The sequence below is a fragment of the Amblyomma maculatum genome, chromosome 10, assembly GCF_055883805.1.
Source record: "Amblyomma maculatum isolate TAMU_Amacu chromosome 10, ASM5588380v1, whole genome shotgun sequence".
Taxonomy (NCBI): domain Eukaryota; kingdom Metazoa; phylum Arthropoda; class Arachnida; order Ixodida; family Ixodidae; genus Amblyomma; species Amblyomma maculatum.
The window spans coordinates 51,743,494-51,770,625 of record NC_139353.1 but is presented as its reverse complement, the minus strand read 5'-3'; the positions used below and the strand labels follow the sequence as shown (position 1 = coordinate 51,770,625).

Sequence of the window (27,132 nt, the reverse complement as noted above, 5' to 3'; positions counted from 1 at the left end):
GACGAGAAGCGCCGTCGACGCCTCTCAGTGTGTTTTCATGAGTCGCCGCTGGGGCTTCCCGCATGCGCATAGAACTCGTGCAAAAGGCGGATTGTTTAGGCAATTCAATCAAGAACTCGCACTTAGCTGCATGAGTGTTTGGCGCCTCACTACAATATTTAGAGGCATATTAAGCTTATACTTATTATATTTATAGAGATAACATTAGGATCTAGAGCATCGGCTTTCAACTTCGACTGTTTGGCCAGCATGATACTTATGTGAACTTTCTTAAAGGCAGCCGCATTGACAACAGCCAGCAGAGGATAGCTAGGACCAATCGCAGAGTAGCGGGAGAGAGATACCTTTGTAGAGTAGACGATGTAAATCGTTTAAATGCGACGAATGTCAGTGATTGCAGAGATACTACACAAAACGGTTTCTTGTTTTATTAATTTGCTTTAAGTTTGTTGCCAGGCATGCAGTCGACAGCCCTTTATTTGCAGGTAACGTAAAGAACAAAGTACATATATCCAGGAGGTATTTATTGGAGGCGGATGATAATACCCTCTCCCCTTGAAGGTCATTTAGAAGAGATCCCGCTGCTTTTCTCCTCCAATGGTCCTGCTTAAAGAATCTAAAGAATGCAGTAACATATCAAGTTTAGTGCATTTGAGGGCAGCAGCTAGATCAATGGCGCAAACTACAAACTAGCAGCTCCCACAGACCCTCTTATCCAACAGGATCTTTCAGCAACAAATAGCCCCCATGTGCAAACACTGCTCTACTACGGCCGCACTCATACGCATGGCGGGGACTAGTACACGCTACAACACAGACAGCCCAAACACCCTTTTGTCTTTTTAATGTTCAGTTTAAGCCCAAACCTCTCACTCTCTTCTTGTACGCGCATCAGAAGACTCTTGAGTTCCGCTTCATTTTCTGCCATTAAAGTGGTATCATCCGCATATCTAAGGTTGTTGATACGTTTCCCAGCAATCTTCACTCCAGCTGAAGACTCGTCCAGACCGGCTTCCTCATGATGTACTCAGCATATAGGTTAAATAGGCAGGGCGAAAGTAAGCAGCCTTGTCTCACTCCCGTCTCAATCGGAAACCAGACAGTAAGACAATGCCCAGCTCTAACTGTGGCCTCTTGCCCTTCATAGAGGTTCCTGAGGAGACAGATAAGATGAACTGGAACACTCATCTCTTGGAGAGCTTGCCACAATCTGTTGTGGTCTACGCAGTCAAACGCTTTCGCATAATCAATAAAGCAGAAGTAGATGCCCTACCTATCGCAAAAGAATACGAGTTGGTAAACGCTGCACCAGCCCACGAGTGGCACAGCAGTTTCTTCACGTCGTGATAGGCCGGGTGGAAGGCGGAGCTTCAGATCAGGGTCCAGGGAATTTAAGCGGCAGTTCACAAACTGGCCAGAATTCCACAAGACGAGCGTGTGCTCCCGCGCAAGTGCGCGAAGCCTGCCCGCTGCGGCTGCGTTGCAAAAGGGGATCGACACACAATCGCCGTCTTGGTGGACGGTTAGCGCGACCTAGTCCGCCCGTAGATTGCACGCTATGCCGCTGTGTCCTGGAAGCCATTGGTAGAACTGTGCGCATATGTATAGTCTTCAATGCCGATTTTTTACCAAGAGCAACACTTGCTTTTCACCGAGGTGGCATTATGAGCCTGTTTCGCGAAGTCCCTCGAAAAAAAGCGTCGAAAATCGGGTATCCATACAAAGCCTAGGTAGGGATACCAGCTTCGCTAGCCACGGTTTTAGATCTCTGCGCAATCTCTGCTTTCTCTCTTGGTAATCTTTCAGTCTTTCCCACTGCGCTTCGGAAGTCATAGGATTTATCTCCTCTGACAAATTTGCACTAAACACTTTAAATACTTATCGTAGCTGTACTGCGGCAGCTGGTAAATACGATGACAATAACGCTGAGATAAAAGAGATATTCACTGAAAAAAAAAAACAAGAAATCGGACTGTCAGCTGAGGCCTTCAGAACTGTCTAAAAAAACTTAGCCTCGCTAAACCTGTGAGCAACATCGACAGCGAGTGCAGCGAAAAAGCTGCATAAACCTTGTTTTTCAAAATGGTTTCGTAGTAAACGGCGTCAATGCATTGTTAGAATACTTCACTAAGTATAAAATAATGTTTTTGCGATGGCGTAAATCTAGCGATCGAATTTATAATTTAACATTTGTACACACTCTCTAGATTAAGGACAAAATAGGAAAACACTGGGTAGGACTGCGCAAACTAATATTTAATAATATCAGCAAACGCGAATCCAGCCGTGGTAGACGAGGTCCAAAACTACAAATTTTATTTAAGCGCAGCAAAAAATAAACAAAGTAATACTTAGCTATGCTAGTGGAAACAGTTATTTATTAATCTCGGGTATATACAATATATATGTATACAAATGTATTTATATGTACATATACATATGGTCGAGTGATCTTTCACACAATCTTGCACTCGTTTGCAACTGTACGCTGATTGGAATGTTAAATATAGCCACCGCGACCTAAGATACTAGTGATATAGCTAGTTCCCAAGTGAGTGTGCTAAAGCCAGGAATAGTAAGGGGAGTCGCAGGTGGCAGCGGGTCATACCATTAGGCGCAGAGCTTAAATATACCCCCTACGCACAATTTGTTTTCTCGTTTAATAAATGTGGTATGCATTTCCTTTTGTCCAAGTAGCGCTGTGTATCATACGTTTGTATTATTGGATCTTTAAGCCCTACCTAATAAATTATGCATATCTACATCAATGACCACAGTTCAGTCTTGCTTCAATGCCAAAAGCTTCTGCAGAAATTGTGAACTGCTGATAAAGATATCGCTAAAATTACAGGAACGCGAATGATTGTATGTTTTCTCTTCTACATTTTATTAGCTTTGATTTCTTTGTTCCAAAGCGCTCCTTTGTGCAGTGAGCTTCAGGCCAGACGCTATACAAAACCAATACACTGCAACGTAGTTTGCCACTAACGCTATATACTTGAAACATAACTACCTACATAAAATAGTCTAAGCTCAAGTACAAGCAGGCTCTGGCGGAAAGATATTGGTTGCATAGGAAGATTCAGATGGCTTCGATGCAAACCGAAATGATGGGAAAAAAGCACCAGCTTGCCACGCTTTAAGGGATTCAGCAAGAGATATTCGTAATTGTCAACCATGCAAATTTATTTTTAAACAATTCCGCATTCACTGATATAGTTAAAAAATTATAATGCATTACAGAGATTGAAAGGTATTGTAAAACTATGCTTCATGCGCAACAAAAAACATGCGCTTCGTTAAACTGGCACGTTGTACAACTCTCCCGAAGCCGCCTCTTACCTTCAGGAATGCAGTAGGGTGACTCAGCATTTGTTTTCAAATACTGGTCTCCTCTCCCTTGTTTGCGAATACTGTTGTAGCCCATTTCTCCTATGTAGGAAGCATTTGTTTCCTTTTTGCACTCTTCATATCCCTGCCAGCCCTTCTGGCAGAAGTGCGATGTAAATAAGCACGTACTGCTCTTCACCGATTCGATGAAAAGAGCATAAGCCATGTCATGACTGCAGCTGACGTCTGTTAAATCCGCTGTAGAAGGAATTAAAGTAACGGTGGTTACCACAACAGCACATCGACAAATTTTACTTTATCCAATAAACAATATCATTCCTCGCACACAATGCCATTCCATGCAAAGCCTCAAGCTCCAAAGATTTCCCCCAAACATTCCACCTTCAATCATCGCCCTCTGCATGAAACATCGTCGCCTTCATCAAGTTCCAACTTCAATATAAGTAATCCCTCGTTATAACGAAATCAGCGGGACAGCGAAAAAATTCGTTATAAGCGGTATTTCGATATACGCGACCACTTGACAAAGTCTTGACCAGTCGGGCTTTAATTGCACCAAAACTGCAAGCAAGTCAAAATAAATATTTTCAGTGAATCAAAACTTTATTCTTGTGCAAAAAAAGCAGTGAGCTTTGGTTGCTTGAAGTTCTTACCGGGCGCAAGCAACCTCTGCTCTAATTTGAACAAGCTCTGCACGAGGCCGTGGTCGCCGCCCATACATTCAACCTTATTTCGTAGCAGGCGTAGGTACTCCCGTGTCTGCACCATAGTTGGCACTTCACGTGGCTCTTCGTCTGCTGGCTCTTCGTCCTCGTCGGGGCCACCAACAGCGTCAATTATTTCCGCGTCCGTCACTGGAGCGACCACGGGAGCAGCCGCGTCAGCCAACGCGAATGTGTCGAAGTCACCGTCTACCTCTTCGCCAGCAATTTTATGTACAGCCTCGTACAAATCGCTGCAAGTTTGGTCATCGTCAGGCTGGTCATCGTCAGGGTCGGTGACGGCGGCACGGGAAAAGCCGGCGTGCGCAAAGCAGTTGGCGATCTTCGAAGGTGCAAGTTCTTTCCATGAAAAGTTTAGCAAATGGATCGCACCAAGCAAATCAATGCTGTAACTCTTGCTGGCATCATACGCTGTGAGCATGCGCTGCAAAAGAGCCTTGCGGTACAGCTTCCGGGTGGTCTCAATGATGCCCTGATCCATCGGTTGCAATACCGCGGTAGTGTTAGCAGGCAAAAATTCCAAAGTGATCGCCTTGAGGTGGTCGATCTTCCCATGGCTCGGACAATTATCAATGATGAAGAGCACTTGCCGATTCTTTGCGCCGAACCGTCTATCCATTAGGCGCACGTAGTCTTCAAAAATTGCAGCAGTCATCCAAGCTCGCTTATTGCTTCTGTAGACGCATTCATTTGGAACAGTTGCATTTCGGAAGCACCGCGGTTTCTCCGCCTTTCCCAGTATCAACAAGGGAAGCTTGTCCTCGCCTGTTGTATTAGCACCAAAAAGCACTGTGACACGCTCCTTGCTCTGTTTTCCTCCGGATGAGGATGCGCCAGGGGTCGTGAACGTGCGATTCGGTAGCATTTTGTAGAAAAATGCTGCCTCATCAAGGTTGTAGATGTCTTTGTCTTCATATTTTTCAAGTAGAGCTTGGAGCCGATGTTGGCGCCATACGTCTACAGTGTCACGGCTCACGGCTGCGCTTTCGCCAACGATCGTCTTCGAGGTCACGCCGTGTCGTTTTTTGAAGCGCTCAAGCCAGCCATTGCTGCATTTGAAATCCTTATGCCCCATTTGGAGGGCGAGAGCTTCGGCTTTTGCGGTAAGTGCAGGTCCATTTACAGGGAGATTTGCGCTCCTGGCGTTCTTCAGCCACTGTAGAAGTGCACCCTCCACTTCCGGATATTTTGAATCCCGATTCCTCTTTCTCTTTGACGAGAAGCTCTTTTCAAAGCCATCCAGCACAGCGTCCTTATTTTTCAACACAGTTGATAAAGTTGACGGCGGTATGCCAAATTCCTTCGCGATGTCAGTTTTCTGCCGGCGGCCTTTTTCCACTTCTTTTATCAGCAGAACTTTCTGCTCCAAAGTCAGACATTTTCGCCTGAAGACTGACGGAGCCATTTGTCACTGTAGACCACAAGAACACACGCGAGGCAAGACTAACGTAGCATTCCGAATAACACGCAACCACGTGGCCTGCAGCACGGATCCAAATGCATGCGCCGTCGGCGCGAAAGCGGCGGGCGAAGAAGACGGCAGAAGCTTCAAAATGTGGTCATGCCTTCAGGTCATCTCGCTGTCCTCGTCGGAGCACGCTGGGGATGACGGTTGCAATGGCGGGCTTCGCGTGTGCAGACGGAAGAAAGCGACCGGAGTTCCGAGAAGTATGAAGCACGGAAGGCCTCGCGAGGTCAGGAGGAGGCAGGAACAGCGACAGCACTCGAAACTGGCAGCAGGCAGTTCAAACGGATCGCACAGTCGACGTGCATGCGCACTTCTTAGATGCCTATCTCGGTGAGGAACGGCGAAGCCACTTCGGGAGGTGGGGGGGAGGTGCGCGGGAGAGGGTGCCTTGATGCGCGCGGTCTCCCGCCTCCCCATGCGCGCGCGCTTGGCGTGCATCGAGGCACCCTAGCGCGGAACGCTGGGTAGCGCATGGGTAGCGCGGTAGCGCCGCTTATTCCGCTGACGCTGCCTCGCCGCCGATGTTTTCGGAAAGCTGTCCGTCAATTTAGGCGAGTCCACTTCGGGAGCTGGGGGGAAGTGCGCATGACGCTGGGTAGCGCGGTAGCGCCGCAAATGCCGCTGCCTCGCTGGCCTCGCGGCCTGCGACGCTCGAATTCGTGTGTTTTCGCAAAGCTATCCGTCGGTTTCCACCGTCAAAAGAGCAACAAAGCTAACGACGGACTTTTTTTTTCTTTTGTGCTAGCGCCAGAAGAGCTCTTTCCAGCGGTAAAAATTTGCTCACCGAACGCACCCCATGCCAACGCGGTCTTTTGGCCACTTCAGCATCCAAGAGACCGCGCGTTTCTGGCATCGCAAATCATGAGAAAAACATCAATTTTGTGCAGATTCTATCACGGGGGATACCAACGATACGATTCCGACCGGAGTTGACAGGCCGCGCGACGGCTGAGGACTGCCAAAGCATTGCTGCTGGTTGCTGTCGCTCCGTTTTTGGGTTTTTAGATACCCGCTCCGTGCTGAGCGGTATGCGCTAGCGGCAACGACAGGCGTTGGCGTCGCATGACACATCGCCAGTGGCTGTTACCGCTGTATGCGCAAAAGCGACGCTGCCGCTCGGCGACGCCTCCGCTCGCCACTTCGCTGTAAGCGGGTCAAGCTCTTCGTGCACTTCGAGTAATGCGGCTTAAAATGCATGCACTTGGGTCGGGACCGGAAGATATTTCGAATAAAACGATATTTCGAATAAAGCGATTTCGTTATAACGAGGGATTACTATAACGAGGGATCCGTTGGTGCCCGTTGGTACCCAGGCAAAATTCAGCAAGGTATTAAAACAAGTTTTCAAAAACCTCCCAAGCCACCGAAACCTCTACCTGCAGTTACCGTGCACCAACGGATCAGCCCCAGCCTTCTACGGTCTGCCCAAAGTCCATAAACCTGGACTCCTCTAAGCCCAATTGTCGACTTCCGTTTCTCCCCCCTCCGTGCGTTGTCGGAATACCTGCACAAGCTCATAACACCAATCACGGGGAAAACCGCGACCCACGTCCGACACGCCGGGCATTTCATCGAACTCGTATCCCAGGTGAGCCTTGAGGCCGACGAGTGCCTTGTTTCCTTTGACGTGGTGTCCCTTTTCACAAATGTCCCTGTAAATCTCGCGTTGGCCGCCACTCGAGAAGCCCTACAACGCGACGATACACTCAGCGCACGAACCCCACTCAGTGTAGACGAGGTATGCCGCTTTCTGGAACTATGCTTATCAAACACATACTTCTCATGCCGAGGAGAATTCTACAAACAAGTTAAGGGAACACCAATGGGTGCCTCCATCTCTGTCGCTATGGCGAATATAACTATGCAGCACATCGAAGAACGAGCTCTCAACTCTTTCCGCCCACCGCCAAAAATTTTTCTGAGATATGTCGATGACTGTTTCTCAATTATTAAGAAATCTGAAGTCCAAAATTTCCTCTCTCATTATTCCATACAACCAGAGATTCAGTTCACCCTAGAAATGGAGAAGAGAGGCGCCCTGCCGTTTTTGGACGTTCTGGTGATCCGAAAAAACAACCGTCTGCGATTCTCCGTATACCGAAAACCCACCCACACAGGGCGATATCTGCATTTCACTTCGAACCACCCGACAAGCCATAAAGCGTCAGTTGTGAAGACCTTATTACAAAGAGTGGAAACACATTGCACCACAGAGCCCGACAAAGCAAACGAAAAACGCTTAATATTCAAGGAACTAACCATGAACGGCTACCCAAAAAAATTTATCCGGAAAATCATTCGCCGCCAAAAACGCAACGACAGGCCCCGGGAAGAAAATAACCAGCAGAAAACAACTACATCTCAAAAGTACGTCACTGTCCCCTATGTCCGAGGCGCCAGCGAAACCATCGCCCGTATTCTAAGAAAAGAGGGAATTCGAGTGGCGCACAAGCCTTCAAACAATTTGGGGAGCCTGCTACCCTTCCCCAAAGATCGACCACCAAGAGAAAGAGCCCGAGGCATTGTCTACAAAATTCCCTGCGCCGACTGTGATGCTAGCTACATTGGCGAAACAAAAAACCTAAAAGAAAGAATTCGGCAACACAAGAACGATGTACGAAATTTTTCAAGAGAACGCAACCCCGTAGCTGAACATTCAGAAGATTCCGACCACAGAATAAATTTCGAAGAAACGTTCATCCTGGAGACCGAGACCAATTACCGCAAAAGACGCCTCCTCGAGTCATGGCACATACAGTCTACCGCAAATAACATCAACCGGACAATAGGCAACCTCCCTGCTGTATACTTGCAAGGTCTTCGCTCTCTCCTGGCCACTTCACAGAAGAAAAGAAAAAAGTCGCCAGCGAGCACACCTGCAGCACCCTCAAACGTCTAAACCCCCTCCTTCCTTCTCATTTCTTTCACACACATCTCACCCCCTCCCCATTCTCCCCCCCCCCCCCCCACACCTTCTTCTCCCCCTCGACAATTCCTTTACTTATAGCTGCACGCAGCCCCGAGTCATGCACCCCTGAAGGAGGAGCCGAGCCGGCTCCGAAACGTCGGGTTTTATAAAATAAAAGTGTTGGTTGGAGAAATTTCAAGTTTTATTTAGTTATCAAACCAACCAGACAGGCAAATCTGTCGAAATGTTTAGCTTCCTGTAGTCAGCTTTCTACACCTGTGTAAATTTGCATATGTAGGAGGCGCCTTTTAAACTGATGCACGCCTTTGCTAGTATGTCTGCGATATAGAAAACTTATACACTAACTAAAAGACGACGAAGGTGACCATTGGCTCGGAAGAACGTCTTGTTTCTATATTGCACTCACCGCATTATATCATCCCCATTGATCTTCACGTCTCAATTTATATCTGACGGACACGATGAGATATATTGTAACCAAATGCGAGATAAGGACTAACGTCACAGTTTCATATAGGAATTCCCACTGCATATACACCTATCGAATAGCATCTGGTTGGCAAATAGAGCAGGTAAACTAAAAATAATGCTGCATTTGAATGCTTCCATGGTCAAAATGTTGAATCCGCCATACCCTGCGGCCTCCAGGAATCAAGGGACTTCTCAATGAATCGGAGATGTGCTCTGCTCTACCCTACCATGGACTGCAACAAAATTAGTTTTTCTTCGTTCTTTTCCAGCATCACCGACACCTCTTTATACCTTGATTGTTTTATCACTAATTAGAGCTTTTAGGTTTGAGACATATTGAAACTGTGAAAATAACAGTTTTACCTCTGGGAAAAGCGATACTTGTGTACAGAAAATTTCTTCCGTATGTAAGTTTTATTACTTATTCTAGTATGTCGCTATTGCACGTAGTTTGGGTGTAAAAGTATCAAGATATAAAGCAATATTCGTTGTTCAGGAGTAGAGGAAAGAACGTCATAGAGTATGCCTAATTTACTGCCAAGAGGGGGTTTCCTTGCTTGTATATTGAATTCCCGATACATACCAAAATATTTTAAGGTAAAGAAAAGTAGTGTTTTCCATACACAGCATAAAAAGACCCCCGAAACATCAGTAGGTACACGCAGGAGAGACAATGTGCCGTTTTGTTGAGTTCGCTATTTCCTTTCGAGCGTTTCATTTTCTCGGTTTTGCGAGAAGAAAGCCGTTGTAACTGCAAGTTTGATCACTATTCGTCTATGCGTTCATACCTACAGCAATGTTTAGCCGGCTTCACCTCTGGAGCCAATAAAGCTCGTTTGGCCATACATAATTCTTTCTGGCATCATTTGAAGAAGGTAGCGCAATAAGGCATGCTATTAAATTTATTTTCGTGACTGAATCATGAATGTACTAATAATCCCAGTGCAACATCAGCTTTTTACTCAGCTGATGGTCAAAATTAAATACGTGATTATTTACCTGTTTCACATTTCACCTGATTCGACCCGCCATTCGGGTAAAAATCGACGTGCCCATTAGATTCGTTCAGCCCATACCTATAATCTTGCAAATGTCCGGCGTTTGTATGAATGATGTCGACAAAATCGGCGTCAGTGCTCGACAAGGACACGTTTGAATTTTCAAACAAAGGCCCGGCAGGGTCCAAACCTGTAAAAAGGTGGAATCATAGGAAAAAAGCACAGGTTTCTTTCTGTTCCTTCCGCCCGACAATAGGGTCACAACAAATTGAACCAATAATATGCAAGCATGCTTTTTCACAAACGTCCTGCCCACAGTTAACGGTGGTTTTCAGAAATTTATTGGCGTAAGTGTCCTTTTAGAGCTTTTTATGCCTACAACAGGGAGACTCCGTTATTTCGTATTCAACAAGAGCAGTAAAATTGTACACAAAGAGAAAAATTGAATATGCGAGAGCACTGACAGAAACCTGTTAAATGCTTTTGTTTATCCTCAATCACTGATTGAGTCATCGCGAGAAAAGTGTGTTGTAAATGCTCGCAGCACCATCCCTGAATCGCATGCAACGAAAGAAAGAAGCGATTGGCGGAACGCAGTGAAAAACATAAACGTCTATTTTTAGCATTCCTTTCAATTTTTCATTTTATGAATATCTAACACCCGCCTTCGATGCTGATGTTTCCTATATCTGGAAATCATTTCCACGCACTAATCAGTGGGAGATAATTTTTCATCTCGACTTCACAGACCATACCGTACAGCACAACTAGACACAGAGTAATATAATCTGCAAGGAAAAACATCACATAAACCGGAAGAACGTCTCATAATCCGCAAAGGGCGTCACCTAGACGCGCACAAAAACCTTTGCTCTGACTGCCACTTGTGTGACGACTCCACGCTACATGCACGATACGCGTTCATTGCCTGGGTGGCTGTCGATCAGATCTTTGTGCTGTTGCGAACAGGGTTTGTCTTTTTCTAGGCTTCTGGGAATTTTTCATGCCTCACACATTCCTCTTCTTTGGTATCGGCGCGCGCCTCTCTCTCTCTCTTTGTATCTTTCGCCTCTCCACACTTTGTCGGCGCGACCTCACCGGGCTATGTAAGTTTTACCGTCAGGGCCCTCAGTGAATAGCACACTATGCGCATTGTGGCATAACTGCTCGGCAGTCGGTACTTTCACGTAACGGTCGGACGTCAGCACCGCTTTAGCTGTAGAGCCAGATTTCTGAGTCGCTTATTCTTCATCATGTTTGCCTCACCTGAAGCAGCCTTTGCACGTGCAAGCCTCGCTCCAGCTCGAAACAAATGAAGCGCAATGAGGTTACTGCTGTGAACAGGGAGGCTAAGGATAACGAAGTCCCTGCCTTGCCGGTTCTTTAGTAGCAAGGAGGTAACCTAAAGAAGGGATGAGAAAAGAACGGCGTGTTTCTTATATGGGGAGCAATATCTTTACACATGAATGCCGCTGGGGAAAAAGAGATATGCGGTTTGGGGCACCGTCAATGCGCCGGTAGGGATAAGGCTGTCGCCACGATTACCTCCAAGTTTTATTACCATTGCATGCGCAGCTGGGGAAGTCATTTAAACGTACCAGAACAAAATTCTCAAAGATGCAAAGAGCAGAAATCATTGGGAATTTTGGCAGCCGCAGCTATAGTCCCTGTGCGCAGGTTTCGCGCATATTTATGGCGTGCGCTCCGTGGTTTATGTAATTACCTCATACAAGTTAAGCAATAGACGTTGTTTCTGATGGTATTGTTCACTAAATATTTCTATTTTTCAATTTAGAAGCAAGATTACAATAGTTCGCTCGACCAAGCCATTACCCTAGTCAATTCATGTTTGGTGGGTCCGAGAAGAGAACCACTGAAACGCTACTTGGATATTATAGCTTTCATAAAATTAAAAACTGACAAAATATTGAACGAAATGCCTGACTAACGAACGCTTTATAACCCGTTTTCCTCTCTATTCTGGAAGTTTGATATTTTATGAAATGTTAGAAAGTGGCGTAAACAAGGTTCCCTCGCAGTATGTTTTTCCAATGCGCATGAATACAGAGACTCTCTCCACACCCCGAAAACAGAGAAGTGACATAATTGCCGAAAACTCCAAATTTACCTGCTTGCTTATTAAGTAGCTTTGTTGTCGAGCCTGTTGATTAGTCGAAAAGCACATGGCTGGGGGGTTGCCTCAGTTCACAAGTTGAGCCAACGTTTCGACAAGGGGACTTCATTTTCTTGCCCAGACTTAGGGGACTTGCACAGACGAAGACAAGTCCGCTTGTCGAAAGGTTGGCTCGGCTTACGAAGTGAGACACCCCCTCAACCATTCCATTATTCATTGTTCTGAAATATTTATCAGAGCTTTTTCATGGTGTTCCCAGCCATCTTCATTCCCTCTTTCTAAACAACATAAAATCGAAAACATGCACCTGTTATACGTCCAAGTTTGAATCCATACGTATCCTGATAATGTCGGCCACAAAATCCTGCCACGTGTGCGCCAAGGCTGAACCCTATGATGTGGACGTTCTCTGGCAGCAGACTGCAGTTTGATGTCGTCATTATCTGGTTGAGCAACATGGAGAGGAGAACACCGGGCAAAGGTGTATTTGCGGCCGCCGCAGCATAATAGGGAAACATGGATCCATTAATCCACTCCACAAACATTACGTTGCAGTCCACCTGCGATATGAAGGAACAAATTCAAATAAAAAACATTCTTAGCTTACCAGAACACTGCTGTAATTTTAAACACAATCAACTAATTCTTTTATAAAACACCAGCTTGTTGATGATGATTGGTGATTGGTTCACAGGAAGGGAAAGGCGCAGTATCTGTCACACTTGCTCTGTGGACACCTGAACCGCGCCGTAAGGAAAGGGAAGAAGGTGGGAGTGAAAGTAGAAAGAGAGAAAGGAGAGCCGTAATGGAGGGCTACGGAGTAATTTCGACTACCTGGGGATCTTTAACGTGCGCTGACATCGCACAGCACACGGACGCCACTTCGTTTCGCCTCCCTCGAAACGCAGCCGCCGAGGTCGGGTTCGAACCCGGGAACTCCGGCACTGTAGTCGGGCGTCTTACCACTGCGCCACCCCGGCGGGGCAATATGCTAGTGTGTTTTACTAGAAAACAAAGCTGGTGAAATCATGAGCACAATAAGGAATATGCCACGTGGAGTACAGCAATGAAAATCGGAATTACTTCCTCGTGCAATATTTTGAAAGATGCGCTATGGCTAAAAAACCAAAGCTGGTTTGCTTGCGCGCACTGTTTAACAGCAAAACATGTTTCTTCTAGCCTAACAAATGGTGCTTTTGTAATTGCCAGAATGTTCTTATCGCTGTGGCTGTGTGCAAGACGTGCTCAGTAATGGCGCTTAAATAGTTGTTGTAGCGAATGCTACACTAGGCTAGTAGAAGCGTATTTCGCGGACCTAGGTAGAGGCCACTACTGCGCATGCGCTATTAGCATAGCAACCAGCTGCGCAGTTCTACAGGTGTTCCGCCGCTGCGCTAGCTACAGAGAGGAGAACGAGGGTAGCGGCATCCAGTAGACGCACGTACCAGCGTGGAGAGGATAAGGGTAATTTCTACGATGCGCACGCACGCGCCGCCAAAGAGAGCTCATCGAGTGGAGTCGACAAACTTATTTGGTTTGGTTTGTGGGATTTAATGTTCCATATCAACTAAGGATATGAGAGACGCCGCAGTGAAGGGCTCCAGAAATTTCGACCACCTGGAGTTCAATCATCATCATCATCAGCCTGACTACACCCACTGCAGGGTGAAGGCCTCTCCCATATTTGTCCAATTAACCCGCTTCTGTGCTAGCTGCATCCACTTGACCCCTGCGAACTTCTTAACCTCATCCGCCCACCTAACTTTCTGCCGCTCCCTGCTACGCTTTTCTTCCCTTGGAATCCAGTTTGCTACCCTAAGCGATCATCGGTTATCCTCTTTTCACACTACATGTCCTGCCCATGCCTATTTCTTCTTCTTAATTTCCACTAGAATGTCGGTAACTTGAGTTATTTCTCTGGCCCACTCTGCACGCTTTCTATCTCTTAACGTTACCCCTATTTTTCGTTCCATAGCGTGCGTTGTATAGCTTGCATTAAAATCCCACAGAATGAGTCTGCTGGCATCGCATGCTAACGGAACAAAAGTGGATTCTCCCTAGAACGCCGGTGAACTTTGATGCGTTATACGGAACGCTGGTTGTGTTCGATGCAACCCTCGGTCTCCCGCAGCCAAAGCTTTTGCTCCACATTCGGTTCAGCAGTGTTAAACCCCAATAATTTCTCGATCATCTCAACTAAAAATTCCTCACAGTAGTCGGGGTTGTGCTGATTGATTCTCATATTTCTCGAGACTTCGCCTTATTCATGAACCATGCCCGATCCACATCAAACGCTAGCACCCGGCGCTAGAGTATTAAGTACTAAGTGGGTTATTATTATAGAATAAAATAAAACTAATAAAGGAAGGAAAATATTTTTCGCCTGCCCCGGCACCTGCTATCGAAATGAGCTGAAGCAACTGAACTGGGGTGGCGGAAATACAGGGATAGTAAGGAGACAGATAGGAGAACTCAAAGCGGTGAGCGACAGGGAGAAAGGACAGATTAAAGCACGAGATTTTTTGCCAGTCATCGCCCAAGCAGTTCTAAACAGAGGCGTGGTATTTTCGATATGTCAGTGGTTAAACGTTGAATTCCATTCTTCTGCATGAACCATCGGTAATAGTCTATATATGAGAGGGCAACAACGCGACAGTGGAGGTGATCTTGATGTCACCGGCTAAGAACAAGTGCATGAATATAGTTATGATTTGAGCATAACCGCAATTTTGCAGCTGAAAGAATAAGTGCTTGTATCAGCGCATAACTACTTTGCCCACGGGCTACAAAGGCAAACATTGGAAGCGTTTATAATTTGTTAACTTTCGTTGAGAAAGTGGAAATGGAGCAGTTGGTTTCACATTTTATTACAATGTATTCATTGTTAAATGCTAATCCAAACGACACAATGTAAATTGGACAACCGCATAAACGAAAGGACATAGGAGCGGACTATAAACGGGCGACAACTTCGGTTTATTTGCCATCAATGGACGTATTTAGAGCATCCAGCAACGCCCGCATTCAAATTTTCTGAGCCTTGCATGGCGACTGACACTTACTGTACAGCATTGTTGGTACCCACATAGAAAACCAAATATTTCCGAGTACGCATTCGTCAAGGCGTCGCTTACAAATAGGCCTGCATTCTTCTTTGTCGAACGAGCTTTCAGTAAACCAGCCGTATTTTTATTTTATTTTGTAAGTAAAGTGCTCGCTCGACAAGTTGAGGTCACGCGTAATAAATATCTATCTCAGTTTGTGACATTTTCTATCTGCTTTAAGCTGATATTTGATGTGTCCCCCCGTTAGCAATATAAGCACTTTCCTCGGGCCGAGGACATTGCATATCTTGCTCCTACCCTGCCGCGAACGTAAGCTGTTGCATGCTCCATATTAAACCCGTAGTGCAAGCGTAAATACTATAAAGGCACTTGTATAGCTGATATTTTATGCAATATTTTTCGGCTGTTTCTCAAAGAAACTTGCCCAGAGATTTTTTAATCAATCTGTTACAAACGTTTTAGATATGTGGATGATTTGCTCAGCTTTTATATATTGAATTTGACCATTCAAGTGTCGACAATATTTTTTATGATCTTAAAAGCTGGTAATTATTGTAATGTGCTAGAGTTTATATGTGGGCTGGCCCATAAGAACGGGCAACAGAGTATTAGACATACTTCTACCGTTTCAAAAGCGTCATTTAAGCTCAGCAAGCTTATCCCGAAGCAGTAGGAGGCGGTTTCTCATCGAATGAGCGTGCAAGAAAACTTCAACAGCTTTTTAATGCACATAAGCTGAACACCGGAAGCCCTGCCCGAGCTCACCAGAGACACGTTGCCATAGTTAATCAGGCTGGTCTTCTATCGGAGACAAGCTGAACCTCATTAGCGATACCTGCAGTCCTTGAAACCAACCTGAAAAATAAAACGCGGCACTCGGCCAAACAAGCCTGATATGGAGACCCTGCGGCCAAGTCTGAAGTGATGCCGTGTGTGCCGAACGTGCCACACAATATCACGAAAATGGGTAGTAGCACCACATATTGTTGGCAGTTTTCTGCTCCAAAAAAGTGTCTAAGCTCTACCCTAGATTATCGGCACAGAAGCACCCGGATAAGCAATTCATGTCACGCCAAAAATCAAAAAGACACCCCTCACCTTCGAAAATAATGCCTCCTTAAGTTCGTACATCCACGTTATATTGTCACCCCATGTGAATCCATGCGTTACGCAAAAAAGGGGTTTTGAGACGTTGACGCCCGAGCTGGTGTAATAAGCTGCCCAGTTTGTGTGGTTTACTTCGACCCCTTCACTAGTGCTGTTGGGGAAGAATTTAATTTTCGTCCCGATTTGTTCAGGGGTTTGCGGTCCACCAATCTCCAGGGCCATTCTGTATGTTGGATAGAAGCAGGATATATTTTCGTAGCAGGTGTAATTGCCTTGTCGCTGGTTGACATACCCCTTTATCTGCAATAAAACAAATTACGAACTAAGCATTTATATACTTTTCGACTTGAGTAACTGACGCGATTTTTGCTAAACGTTCAAAATTTCCACTCTCCACTTTCATAACGTTTTCGGTATCCGTTAGCGAAAGCAAACTGCTCCAGCTCATATCGAACAAATACAATAATTCTCACCGTTTAGTCGAATCGTCAATACCTTTGGTAATTTCAGTGAATCACTTCTTTATGTGCTTTCTCTCGCAGGCTATTAGTCCATCAGGGTTGAAAAGGCGAATACAGGTAATGCAAAATGGCCTTTCCGCACATGTTTACGTCATAAGTCATTATTAATGGTTTGGTTTGCAGGGTTTAACGTCCCAAAGCGACTCAGGCTATGAGAGACGCCGTAGTGGAGGATTCCGGAAATATCGACCACCTGGGGTTCTTTAACGTGCACTGAGATCGCACAGCACACGGACGCCTTGCTTTTCGCCTCCAATGAAAAGCGGCCGCCGAGGCCGGGATTCGATCCCGCATCCTTGGGAACAGTAGTCGAGTGCCGTAACCGCTGTACCACCCCGGCGGGGTAAGTCATTAATAATGTATCGTTTTTATACCTGCACTATTAACTATGTGCATAGCACCCGTTTCGCTTGTTGCTTGACCGAAGCTGTGTGGGAAGATTGGAAACTTTTTCGCTTATTAAGTACGGTTTTCGGCAAGCTGGCGTTGGTAACAGTGTCCTGTTCGCACGTCAATGCACTTGGCACTGTAGATACGCGAAAAGCATTCCATAATATGTACCGCAATCATATATTTCGCTTCGTTCAAGGAAGTAATTGAGCGCACAATCTCTGCAGATATACGCTTAACTTCCTAGAGGATCGCAGTGCATATTTCTGCATAGTAGGTGAGGATGCCTTTCCTTCTGCTATCGCCGGCGTCCACCTCAAGGTCCTACTTTACTGTAGCCTGCTTTACGCGAAGTGTATACAGCTCGTTCGGCTGAAAAGCCGTCGAAGTCCCCGCACCTCAAAATGAGAAAAATGGTGACGAAAAATATGCTCAATAATACCTGATAAAAATCTGACAGACTCAAACTTTGACTAATATTCAGGGTAATCTCACACCTATTCGCCTCAACCTCACGATCAGTCATCTGGCCGAGCTAGAGGTTAGTTTCCGATAGGGATTCCAACCAGCAACAGATGCACCTCTCACGAGTGCAGGTGTTCACTTTGAAGTGACCATGCTGCTCTTACTCGCACCAAACACCTACTTGAATGAAAAAATATAAAAGTTCTCGGTGGATGAAAATACGGTGTAAACGGCACTTCGCATCTATTCCTCAGGCGAGGTTTGAACGCCCTCTTAATTCTTTTTTATTATTATTTGTATGGCCATCATTATGTACGATCTAAAAATTGCATACCTCCTCCCAAATACTTTTTTACTATCACTGAGCCAAGTTTCACAAGCGTTAGCTATCGGCTGTGAGCCGCAGTCACTGCTGCCGTTTCGATCTTGATCTTTTCACTCTTAGTAAGCTTCTGGGAAAATGTATACATCGTTGCCCGATGATCTCGGAAGCTTGACTTCGGTCTTTGCATTTAGCGAGATGGCGTAGGTGTATGACGTATATACCTAGGTTAAAATGGAGGAGCGGCGCAGTTGGAACGTGATGAAGACGATGCTCAGTTCGCAGAGCGAGGGAATGTCGCATATATACACAATGTGTGATCGGCCGCGGCGACAGCATATTGTTCTCCTGCACGGGCACGACAATAGAGACGAAGTTTACTGCACAGCGCGAGATAATGCAACATGCGGGGCACAAGTACGTATCGTCATCTGTGAAACGTATGATGCACTACGTTTAGGAATGACGAAAAACTCTCTGATAAACGCAATTTATTTTACAGTGACAAACACAAGGCTCCCCTGGGGAGGTCGAGGCCTAATTCCATAAGGCCTGAATTTATATACAAATTTCTGACATCTGTTGGACTCCAGTCACCGCCAGAAAAAGCACGAGATTCTTATTTTACAACGACCCCGTTATAATAGATCTATCAATCACCCCAAATCCCAGGAATTGACACGCCATCTCATTCCGCTTGATTCTTCATGAAAAAGTGTATGCACTGACAATAATGAACGGTCCCACAAGCTGAATGTTAATCGAGGAATTCGCATGTTCGGTTTCATTATTCAGCTGGTGAGGCTGGTTGGTTGGTTTGTGAGGTTTAACGTCCCAAAGCGACTCAGGCTATGAGAGACGCCGTAGTGGAGCACTCCGGAAATTTCGACCACCTGGGGTTCTTTAACATGCACTGACATCGCACAGCACACGGGCGCCTTGCTTTTCGCCTCTATAGAAAAGCGGCCTCCGAGGCCGGGATTCGATCCCGCGTCCTTGGGAACAGTAGTCGAGCGCCGTAACCACTGCGCCACCCCGGCGGGGTCAGCTGGTGAGGCGTTTTCACAAATGTCAAGAAGAATTTCAAGCGAGAGAGGCCTTTCAGTTGGCACATGTCCTTCCACTAGACGAAACATTTAATGTAATAGCACATTTTCAGCTTCCATAGCAGAAAATAATAAAAGCTTATAAAAAAGATTTCTTCATCATCATGTTCAAACTTTATCTATAGTCGCTCGCCGTCATGCCATCTTTCTTCCCATGTCAGCATTGCTCAACTTCCACAGAGACAGACGAAGGTTCCACTGACCGGCAGCGGACAGTGTCGCTGTATTCTAGAGAGCGCCAACTTCTCTCCTACCAAAATTAAGCATCCTTGTAACCCCTGCCTGCTAAAAATATGCGCCCTGACATAAATAATGGTTGCAGAAAGGCACTGGCTGCCCAGCACAATCATCTCTCATCTACGCCGAGCGCGTCGAACATCGACGCCATCATACCATATATGCAGCATATGTAGTTATCACACATCGGCAGCCAGACTCACTGGTTCATACATATTGTTACGAACTAGGAAGCACAGGGAAGCAGCGCGGGCAGAAGCGCTCGCGCTAGGCCCGCCGCGATTAGTTACAACCACTCACAGATATAGCGCATTTTCCCTCTGTTCTCTTTTTTTTCTGTGTTCTTCGGCTTGCTGCCCCGTAACCTATCCCTATTGAAAAATCCTGTATAAAATTCGTACTGGAAATCATATACAGGTTTACTGTACAGGATCTGGATACAGGATTGGGGCTATTTCAGGAAAGTCCTGTACTGCCCTGGAAAGTCCGGATGAAACCGCGCGGAGCTCTGATACCGGAATGGCCTGTATGGTTGATGGCCCTCGTTTCCGGAAAGAAACGCGTCGCCAGGGTGGAAAAAGCATGCAACAATATAAAATAAAACGACTACATTTAAAATAATAAATAAAATAAAAAACTAAAAACACTTTTCCTACCCAATGTGGAATCGAACTTCGGTCCTTATGGTCTTCAGACGGGCACCTTAACCACTAGTTTTTTTTATTGCGTTTCCTAGCTGTGGAAAATGATGAAGGCGTCCCTTTCGACGCAGTAATGCTGATGGGATTGCACTGTATATGGAAAGCCTGCATGGCAGCGCGACACGCCGACATTGATGCAAGGCCGGCACGCCAGTACTTCTGCGAATCCGTTGCGGCGTTCGTGGCAACCCACAAGAATGTGTACCCGGTGCCCGAATGGGTATCGAGAATCGAACCCCTTATGCACATGAAGAGTTTTTAGCCCCTTTACATCAGTCAAGGTTTTGCTGGAAGTTTTAGCCCATACCGACGCTATGTACATTCTTCTCAAGTGTTCTTTCAGTTTTGTTGTGTAAGCAGGCACCTTAACCACTAGTCTACGGCGGATTATGGTTGCAGTGGTTAGTATTCAGCATATGTATCTACTTTTGCTCTTTCGTACTTTGTACATTTTCCTTGGCAGTAGAATTTGTGGCCGTAATTCACCGATCGCCCTTTAAACACGCTGAATATCTTTGCAGGCTATCACGAGGGTTCACAAATGTGCCGTATCTTTATAATGCGTCGCTTTATTGAAGGCAAACCTCGAGATATCATAATTTACTAGTGCTGATGTGTTTTTCATCGTCTACGAACGCTTGTAAGTTTTCCTACATACAGAGATATCCGGTGCACTGATACTTGTAATACTGAGTGTTTTAGCTTCACGTGTTACCAGCGGAGCATCGATGTCAATGAATACCCTTCCGACTGAGCGGTTCCAAGATGTAAACATTCGAGAACGCATCGCCCGGTGTGCGGCTATCTGCGCATGCTTCGATGGTCAGAGATGTTTGTTTATTTTTTCTCGAACAGTTTTTTGTCATCGCTAGCGAAACGATACGTTCGTGCTTCTACTTTCGTGTTGCAGGCGGCAGATCTTCGGTCGCAGATATGAAGACGCACCGCAAGACCGTACGACCTGCAGCGACTGTTGTACTCGCAAAAGCGACGCGACGCGCGTAATATGCTTGCTAGCGCACACTTCGACGGCTTCGCATTTTCGAGGTATTTGGGAAACGAAGCGTGCCCTTTTTATACAGAACAGTTGTATAATATGTTTGGTATCATGCTTATTTAGTGCGCTGGCGTGTCCGGCATGGTCATTCTGGTTGGGCTTCGTCGATCGGCCCGACTTCTGTTTAGAAGCGGAATACTCTGCCCGGTATCAGTTCCAGAAATGACGCGTTCGTCCGGTTTCTGGTTAATTGATATATGCTGAACACTACATAACACCACTACATTTGAAATAGAAGGAAAAAGAAAAGAAAAAAAGAAAATACGGGGAAAAATTTACATGTGAATCGAACGCCGGTTTTTTCAGCCAGCAAGCACGCACTTTAACCACTACACCACGGCAGAATTTTTTTTCTTTATTGCATGGAAAAACTTCCGTAAAAAGGAACAACTCCACTTACTTAAACATGTCCATGTCTAAAGTTACCGGGCTGCTTAATACGAGCCCGTCATATCCTCAGCTCGACAATGCACAATCATCAGAACATCAAAAGTCTGGGAGACATACACATGCGTCTAGATACGGCATCCAGTTTGGAGGTTCTTCACGTGCAGCATATACACTTCTCACCAAAGCACACTGCTCCCGAAACACGGATTTCGACGATCTTGGTGGCTCTGCATGCCTGTCGATCATGCGGCTTTTCCAAAGGCTGAACAGTCCCATCAACACAAATAGATCGTAAGGCACGACAGAGTTTTTGTCAGGAGGCAAAAATCTAATTGTATAAGGCGTAATTTCAATGTCCTTTTTAAGAGTTCTTTGTAGTATGTCCCAAAAGAACATAGCATCACGGCACAGAATAAAGCAATGATCAATTGTCTCAGGCACGTTACAGAGACGACAATTTACCGACCAGGGCACAAACATCTCCTTATTGTGAAGAAAAGTCTTGACAGGCAACGTCGCTGTATGTAATTTGAAAAAGAACGTTTTTGCAGCTGCCTGAATGCACATTTGCCTAACGCGCTTTAGAACAGTGGTGTCCAAAAACCCCAGATAAGGCTGCCGATACAACGGTGTAGGGAACAAAGACTCAGTGAGAGCCTGGGTCATCTGCTTTCTCGAGAGGCTATACAGGTAATCTACAGAGAAACGCACAGTGAGAAAATTGAAAGTGTCAGCAACATCCTTAAGGAATCCCCATAAACGCCCCTCACGAGCCTGCCCAGTTGGTGCGAATAAGTAAGGCAAATGTGGACTAAGGCGCCTAATGAGCACAGTTACAAGAAACGGATGGTTTGCCGATTTGAAAAAGAAAAAACGGGAGACAAGTTGATGCACAAACAAGTGAACAAGGCCCACTCCACCATACTCTAAGGGAAGAAACAGGTTGTCACGCCGCATGGGCTCCCATTGAGAGCGCCACACAAATGTTGCAAATATTCTGTGTATAACTTGTACTTTGCTCCTCGCACAATGCAGGACTTGAAGGGCATACGCAAGCTTTGCAAACAAAAATATGTTACAGACCTGTGCCCTAGCAAACACTGAGAGTTCCCTACCCATCCAAGCCAGCGTTTGTCGCCGCATAGGTACGATTTGTGAATCCCAGTAGGCTGCGCTGTTACGAACTTGGTGCAACGGAACCCCTAAGTACTGAAGAGGACTACAGTCCCAGCATATGCCTCCAAACTGGCTTGGTCTAGTGCCCCAGTGTCCCAACCAAAAACCTTTGGATTAATCTAAATTAAGGGCCGCGCCTGATACATCGCAGAACTGTTCAGTCAAGTGTAAAGCCTCAAGTACACTCTTTTTGTCAGAACAAAAGAGGGCGATATCGTCCGCGTAAGCTAAAATCTTAACTTCACATTGAGCCAGAGAGAAACTACGGATGGCTGCACTGTTAATTATACTGAGACAGAGGGGTTCCAGATATAAGCCAAACAACAGTGGAGACAGTGGACATCCTTGACGAACAGATGATTCCAGTGGTATTGGTTTCGTTAGCTCCTGATTAACAATTAGTCTTGTATACGAGTTCATATAGCACAGCCTTATGCCTTTGAGCAAAACGTCACCAATGTTTGCATTCTCCAAGACCGCGAACAAGAAATTGTGCCGAACTTTATCAAACGCCTTCGCCATGTCAATTTGAATCAGAGCTACTTGGCCTGTCTCATCTGATACTGTCTCGATTACTGAACGTGCAATATGGATGTTTGTTTGAATACTGCGCCCTCTGATACCACATACCTGATGCGAACCTATCAAGTCCATGATAACCAGCTGCAAACGAGAACAAAGGACCTTGGCAAAAATTTTGTAATCAACATTACAGAGGGAAATTGGACGATATCCTTCAACAGTTTTCAACCGATTAGTATCTTTGCTTTTGGGTATTAATATTGTGTGGCCTGAATAGAAAGTGGGAGGCAGGAAACCCACATCATAAGATGCTTGGAATACTTCCATCAAAACAGGCGTTAGGCAAGGCGAAAATGTTTTATAAAATTCGCTAGTAATACCATCTGGGCCAGGAGATTTCTGGTTCTGAAGGTCTGAAATGGCTGATTTAATTTCTTCCAAAGTGATGGGTCCCTCTACTACAGCACATTTCTCATCGTCTAGTCGAGGAAAGTTCTCAAGTAAGGAATTATAATCGAAACCCTGATTTGGATCTTTACAACTGCCGAACAGCTTTCGATAATAATCATAGAAAGCAGCAAGAATACTAGGAGCATCACTATATGTGCAACCACCATACTGAATTTCCAATATTTCCTTCGTAAGAGCATTCTCTCTTTCATCACTGAGGGCCCGACGTGAAGGTTGCTCGTCAAGAAACCTTCGAGTCCTAGATCTTATTAGGGCCCCCTTGTATCTTTCCGTCGCAATTTGTTGAAGCTCTGCCTTTACGTTATTAATTTCTTCAACATAGGCACCCGGGCTAACCCTCTCTAGCTCATGTAGCTCAGTTAGAGTGCGTCCAAGCTCACGAAGGTGGTGTCTCTTTAGGAACGCGATTCTTGCAGAGGCTTCAATTGCTAAGTTTTTGGTTTCCTGTTTGAACAAGTCCCATTTTTGAAAAACTGACAGATCATGGCGTGACCATATGTCTTTCAAACAAGTAGGTACAGCACGCTTAAAGATTTCATCTGAGAGCAGGCAGTTATTCATTTTCCACAGTTCCCACCGAGGGTGAAGTATCTGCCGACTGTACCTCCCTACCTGAAGAGACACCATACAATGGTCACTGAAGAAGATGGGCCGCACCCAGTAACCAAACAAATTTGCTAACATGTCTGCAGAAACATAAATTCTGTCAAGGCGGGCATTAGAGGAGAACTGAAAATGAGTGAAATGAATACTGTCGCCTTTTTCCTGCCCCACATCCACAAGGTTATATTCACAAGCCAAATCGTTAAGTAATGCAGCACTAGGGCCATATCTCTTACATAATGCTGATCGGTCCTCATCCCTACAAACACAATTAAAATCTCCTAACAACATAATTTTGCGATCTGTGCACAAATGATTAACTAATGAAAGAAAAAAATGCCTTCTGTATCGCTGTTTTACAGGGGCGTAAACACAAATAATTCGCCACTGCACACCTGAGATTGTGAGGTCACAGCATATAAGTCGTCCCTCGCCATCTATGCAATAAGACATGGCTGTCATCTCTAGTGTTTTGGCCAGGAATAGCATACACCCTCCGGACAAGCCTCTAGCGTGGCTAACAATAATGTTATATTCCGGCAAAAACGGCTCAAGAGCAGCTTCCGTCTCTTCATCGGAGGACAACTTTGTTTCCTGAATTGCTGCTACAGACACACTCCGTTTCTTTAACAGATGTCTTAACTGCTGCTGTCTCCGACGATTACGCATACCCCTGACGTTAAGGGTAACGACTTGATATGCTGCGACTCTAGCAATTTTTGGTACTAGTCCTTTTAAACATCATCCCCTGGAATGGGGTGGCCCGCCTGCAAATTGGCGGCCTTTCGGGCAGACATCGCCCTCCTCTTTAAAGTCACCCTTCCTGTGGCCTCTACACAGTGTGCCTTCTGTCCAGCACCATCGATACACAACTTATCATCTTCGGGACGCTTCAAAGGCACTGTGTTGTCCATGTCCTCCTCTGAGACACTCAAGGCTTCGGCCCACGAACCTGATTGGAGCGCATCGCTCGCTGCCACACTGACAGCCGACAGAGAACCGGACGCACCAGAGATCGGCGCCACAGACGGCTCACTGTTACCCTCCAACGACGAAGGAGAATCAATGACGAAGGAGGATAGGCGAGCATCCACTGGCAGTATCTTCCCCATTGATTCCACAGGAGGCATATCCAGACGTCCTTCAATGACAGGTGGTTCTTGGGCAGCAAGCGTAGCACTCTGAGTGGCACTCACAGGCGGGCCCGGGTCCGGCGGTTTTGGCTCTGGAGACGCTGGTTCTTGATGGCCAGTCACTGCAGATTCTTCTGAGTTGGTGTGAAGTGCAGAAGGCTTCTGGTCCCCATCAATTTGAGGTTCACGACCTAACTCACCAGTTACATCAACAACCTCTGACACATCCATGATATGTTCGGACGCCACGTCATCTTCTCGTGACCACTGGCCTTGACGCAGTCTATCGGCATAACTTAATACACAGTTCTCCACAGTATGCCCAAAGCGCCGGCACTGGGTGTATCGAGGCGTTCGGCACTGACGCCGTACATGGCCTACCCGGCTGCATCGAAGACACAGTGGAGGTCTCCCTGAGATAAGCACTAATGCCTGCACCCCATAAACATTAAGAGTGTGAGGAATTGTACTTGCTGACACTCCGTCCTTGAGCGTGAGGGAGATTTCACGGTTCGCCGTTTCCATGTGCTCCATCCCTGGGCACCGCCACTTTTCACGTTCCACAGATTGAATCGTTCCATAAGGCTCGAAAGCTTCCACAATCCTCCGGTGCTCCATATAGCGTGGAAGCCAAAGGAGCTTAACCTTGACATTCTTTGTATCCGGGTCGAACACCATGCACAGAAGTCCTTTCACAGGGAACTCTGCTTTGTTAATTAGCTTCTGCTTTGAAGAACTACTCTCGCAGGTAACCATCCACACGTGGCTCATTTGGTATTGACCAATGCACAAAATTTCCCGGAGGCCAAAAATCTGTGCAAGCGCGTCTCGAAAGTCAGGTGCTCGGTACGGGCGACCCTTAAGGTCGGCATGCAGGAAAACGGTATTAAGGACAACATTACCGGTGGGCAGGCGTGGAAGGACAACTTTGTACGTTTCGGTAGTGTCCTGAGGAGTCGAAAGACCTCGGCCAACGGCCGATGCGCTGTTTCCAGCAAGCAACATTTTCAGGCTCAGCCGCCCAGAACGCCCTTCTTCTTCTTCCCCACCACGGCAGAACACAGCGATGGTGGTTATATATCTGCTTATGTAGTCGAGATTGCTCTTTTGTAGTTTGTGTATTTTTGTAGGGTGTAGAATTTGTGGTCGTAATTGAACGATCGCCCTTTAAACACGCTGCATCTTTTTCCTAGCCATCACGAAGGGTTATCCGTGTCCCGCATCTTTACAATGTATCGCTTTCTTGCAGACAAACCTCAGAATGTCACAATTTACTAGTGCTGATGTGTTTTGTAATCATCTTCGAACGCATGCAATTTTTGCTACATATAGATATATGCGGTGCACCAACCCTTGTAATACTGGTTGTTTTAGCTTCACCTGCTGCCAGCGGAGCCGCAACGTCAATGAATTTACTTCTGACCAAGTGTTTTGCATGCGTAAACACTCGAGGAAGCGACTCCGGATGTCCGGCTGACCTGTGCATATTTCGATGGTCAGCGATGTTTCATTTATTCTCGAGCATATTTCATCCGCGCTAACGAAACGCTACATTCTTGCTTGCACTTTCGCGTTGAAGGTGGCAGATTTCAGTCGCAGATTATGAAGATGCACCGCAAGATCGTACAAGCTGCAGCGACTGTTGCACACGCAAAAACAAAACGCGATGCATGTATGTACTTGCTGGCGCACACATCCACGGCTTCATATATCTGCGCCACCCCGCCGGGGTGGCGCAGTGGTTACGGCGCTCGACTACTGTTCCCAAGGACGCGGGATCGAATCCCGGCCTC

General features: G+C 46.1%; 1 protein-coding gene across 1 annotated transcript in view; it reads right to left on the bottom strand.

Annotated features, from left to right (window-relative positions):
• Positions 1 to 395: 395 nt before the first annotated feature.
• Positions 396 to 27,132, bottom strand: part of LOC146176382 (phospholipase A1-like) — a 61,755-nt gene continuing 35,018 nt past the window's right edge. The window contains exons 6-10 of the mRNA XM_084582723.1: positions 16,237 to 16,545; positions 12,381 to 12,633; positions 9,941 to 10,129; positions 3,343 to 3,588; positions 396 to 603 (exon numbers count right to left, since the gene is read on the bottom strand). Coding sequence (XP_084438849.1) covers positions 563 to 603; positions 3,343 to 3,588; positions 9,941 to 10,129; positions 12,381 to 12,633; positions 16,237 to 16,545 — 1,038 coding nt within the window. The 3' untranslated portion in view covers positions 396 to 562. The remainder of the gene's footprint in view (positions 604 to 3,342; positions 3,589 to 9,940; positions 10,130 to 12,380; positions 12,634 to 16,236; positions 16,546 to 27,132) is intronic.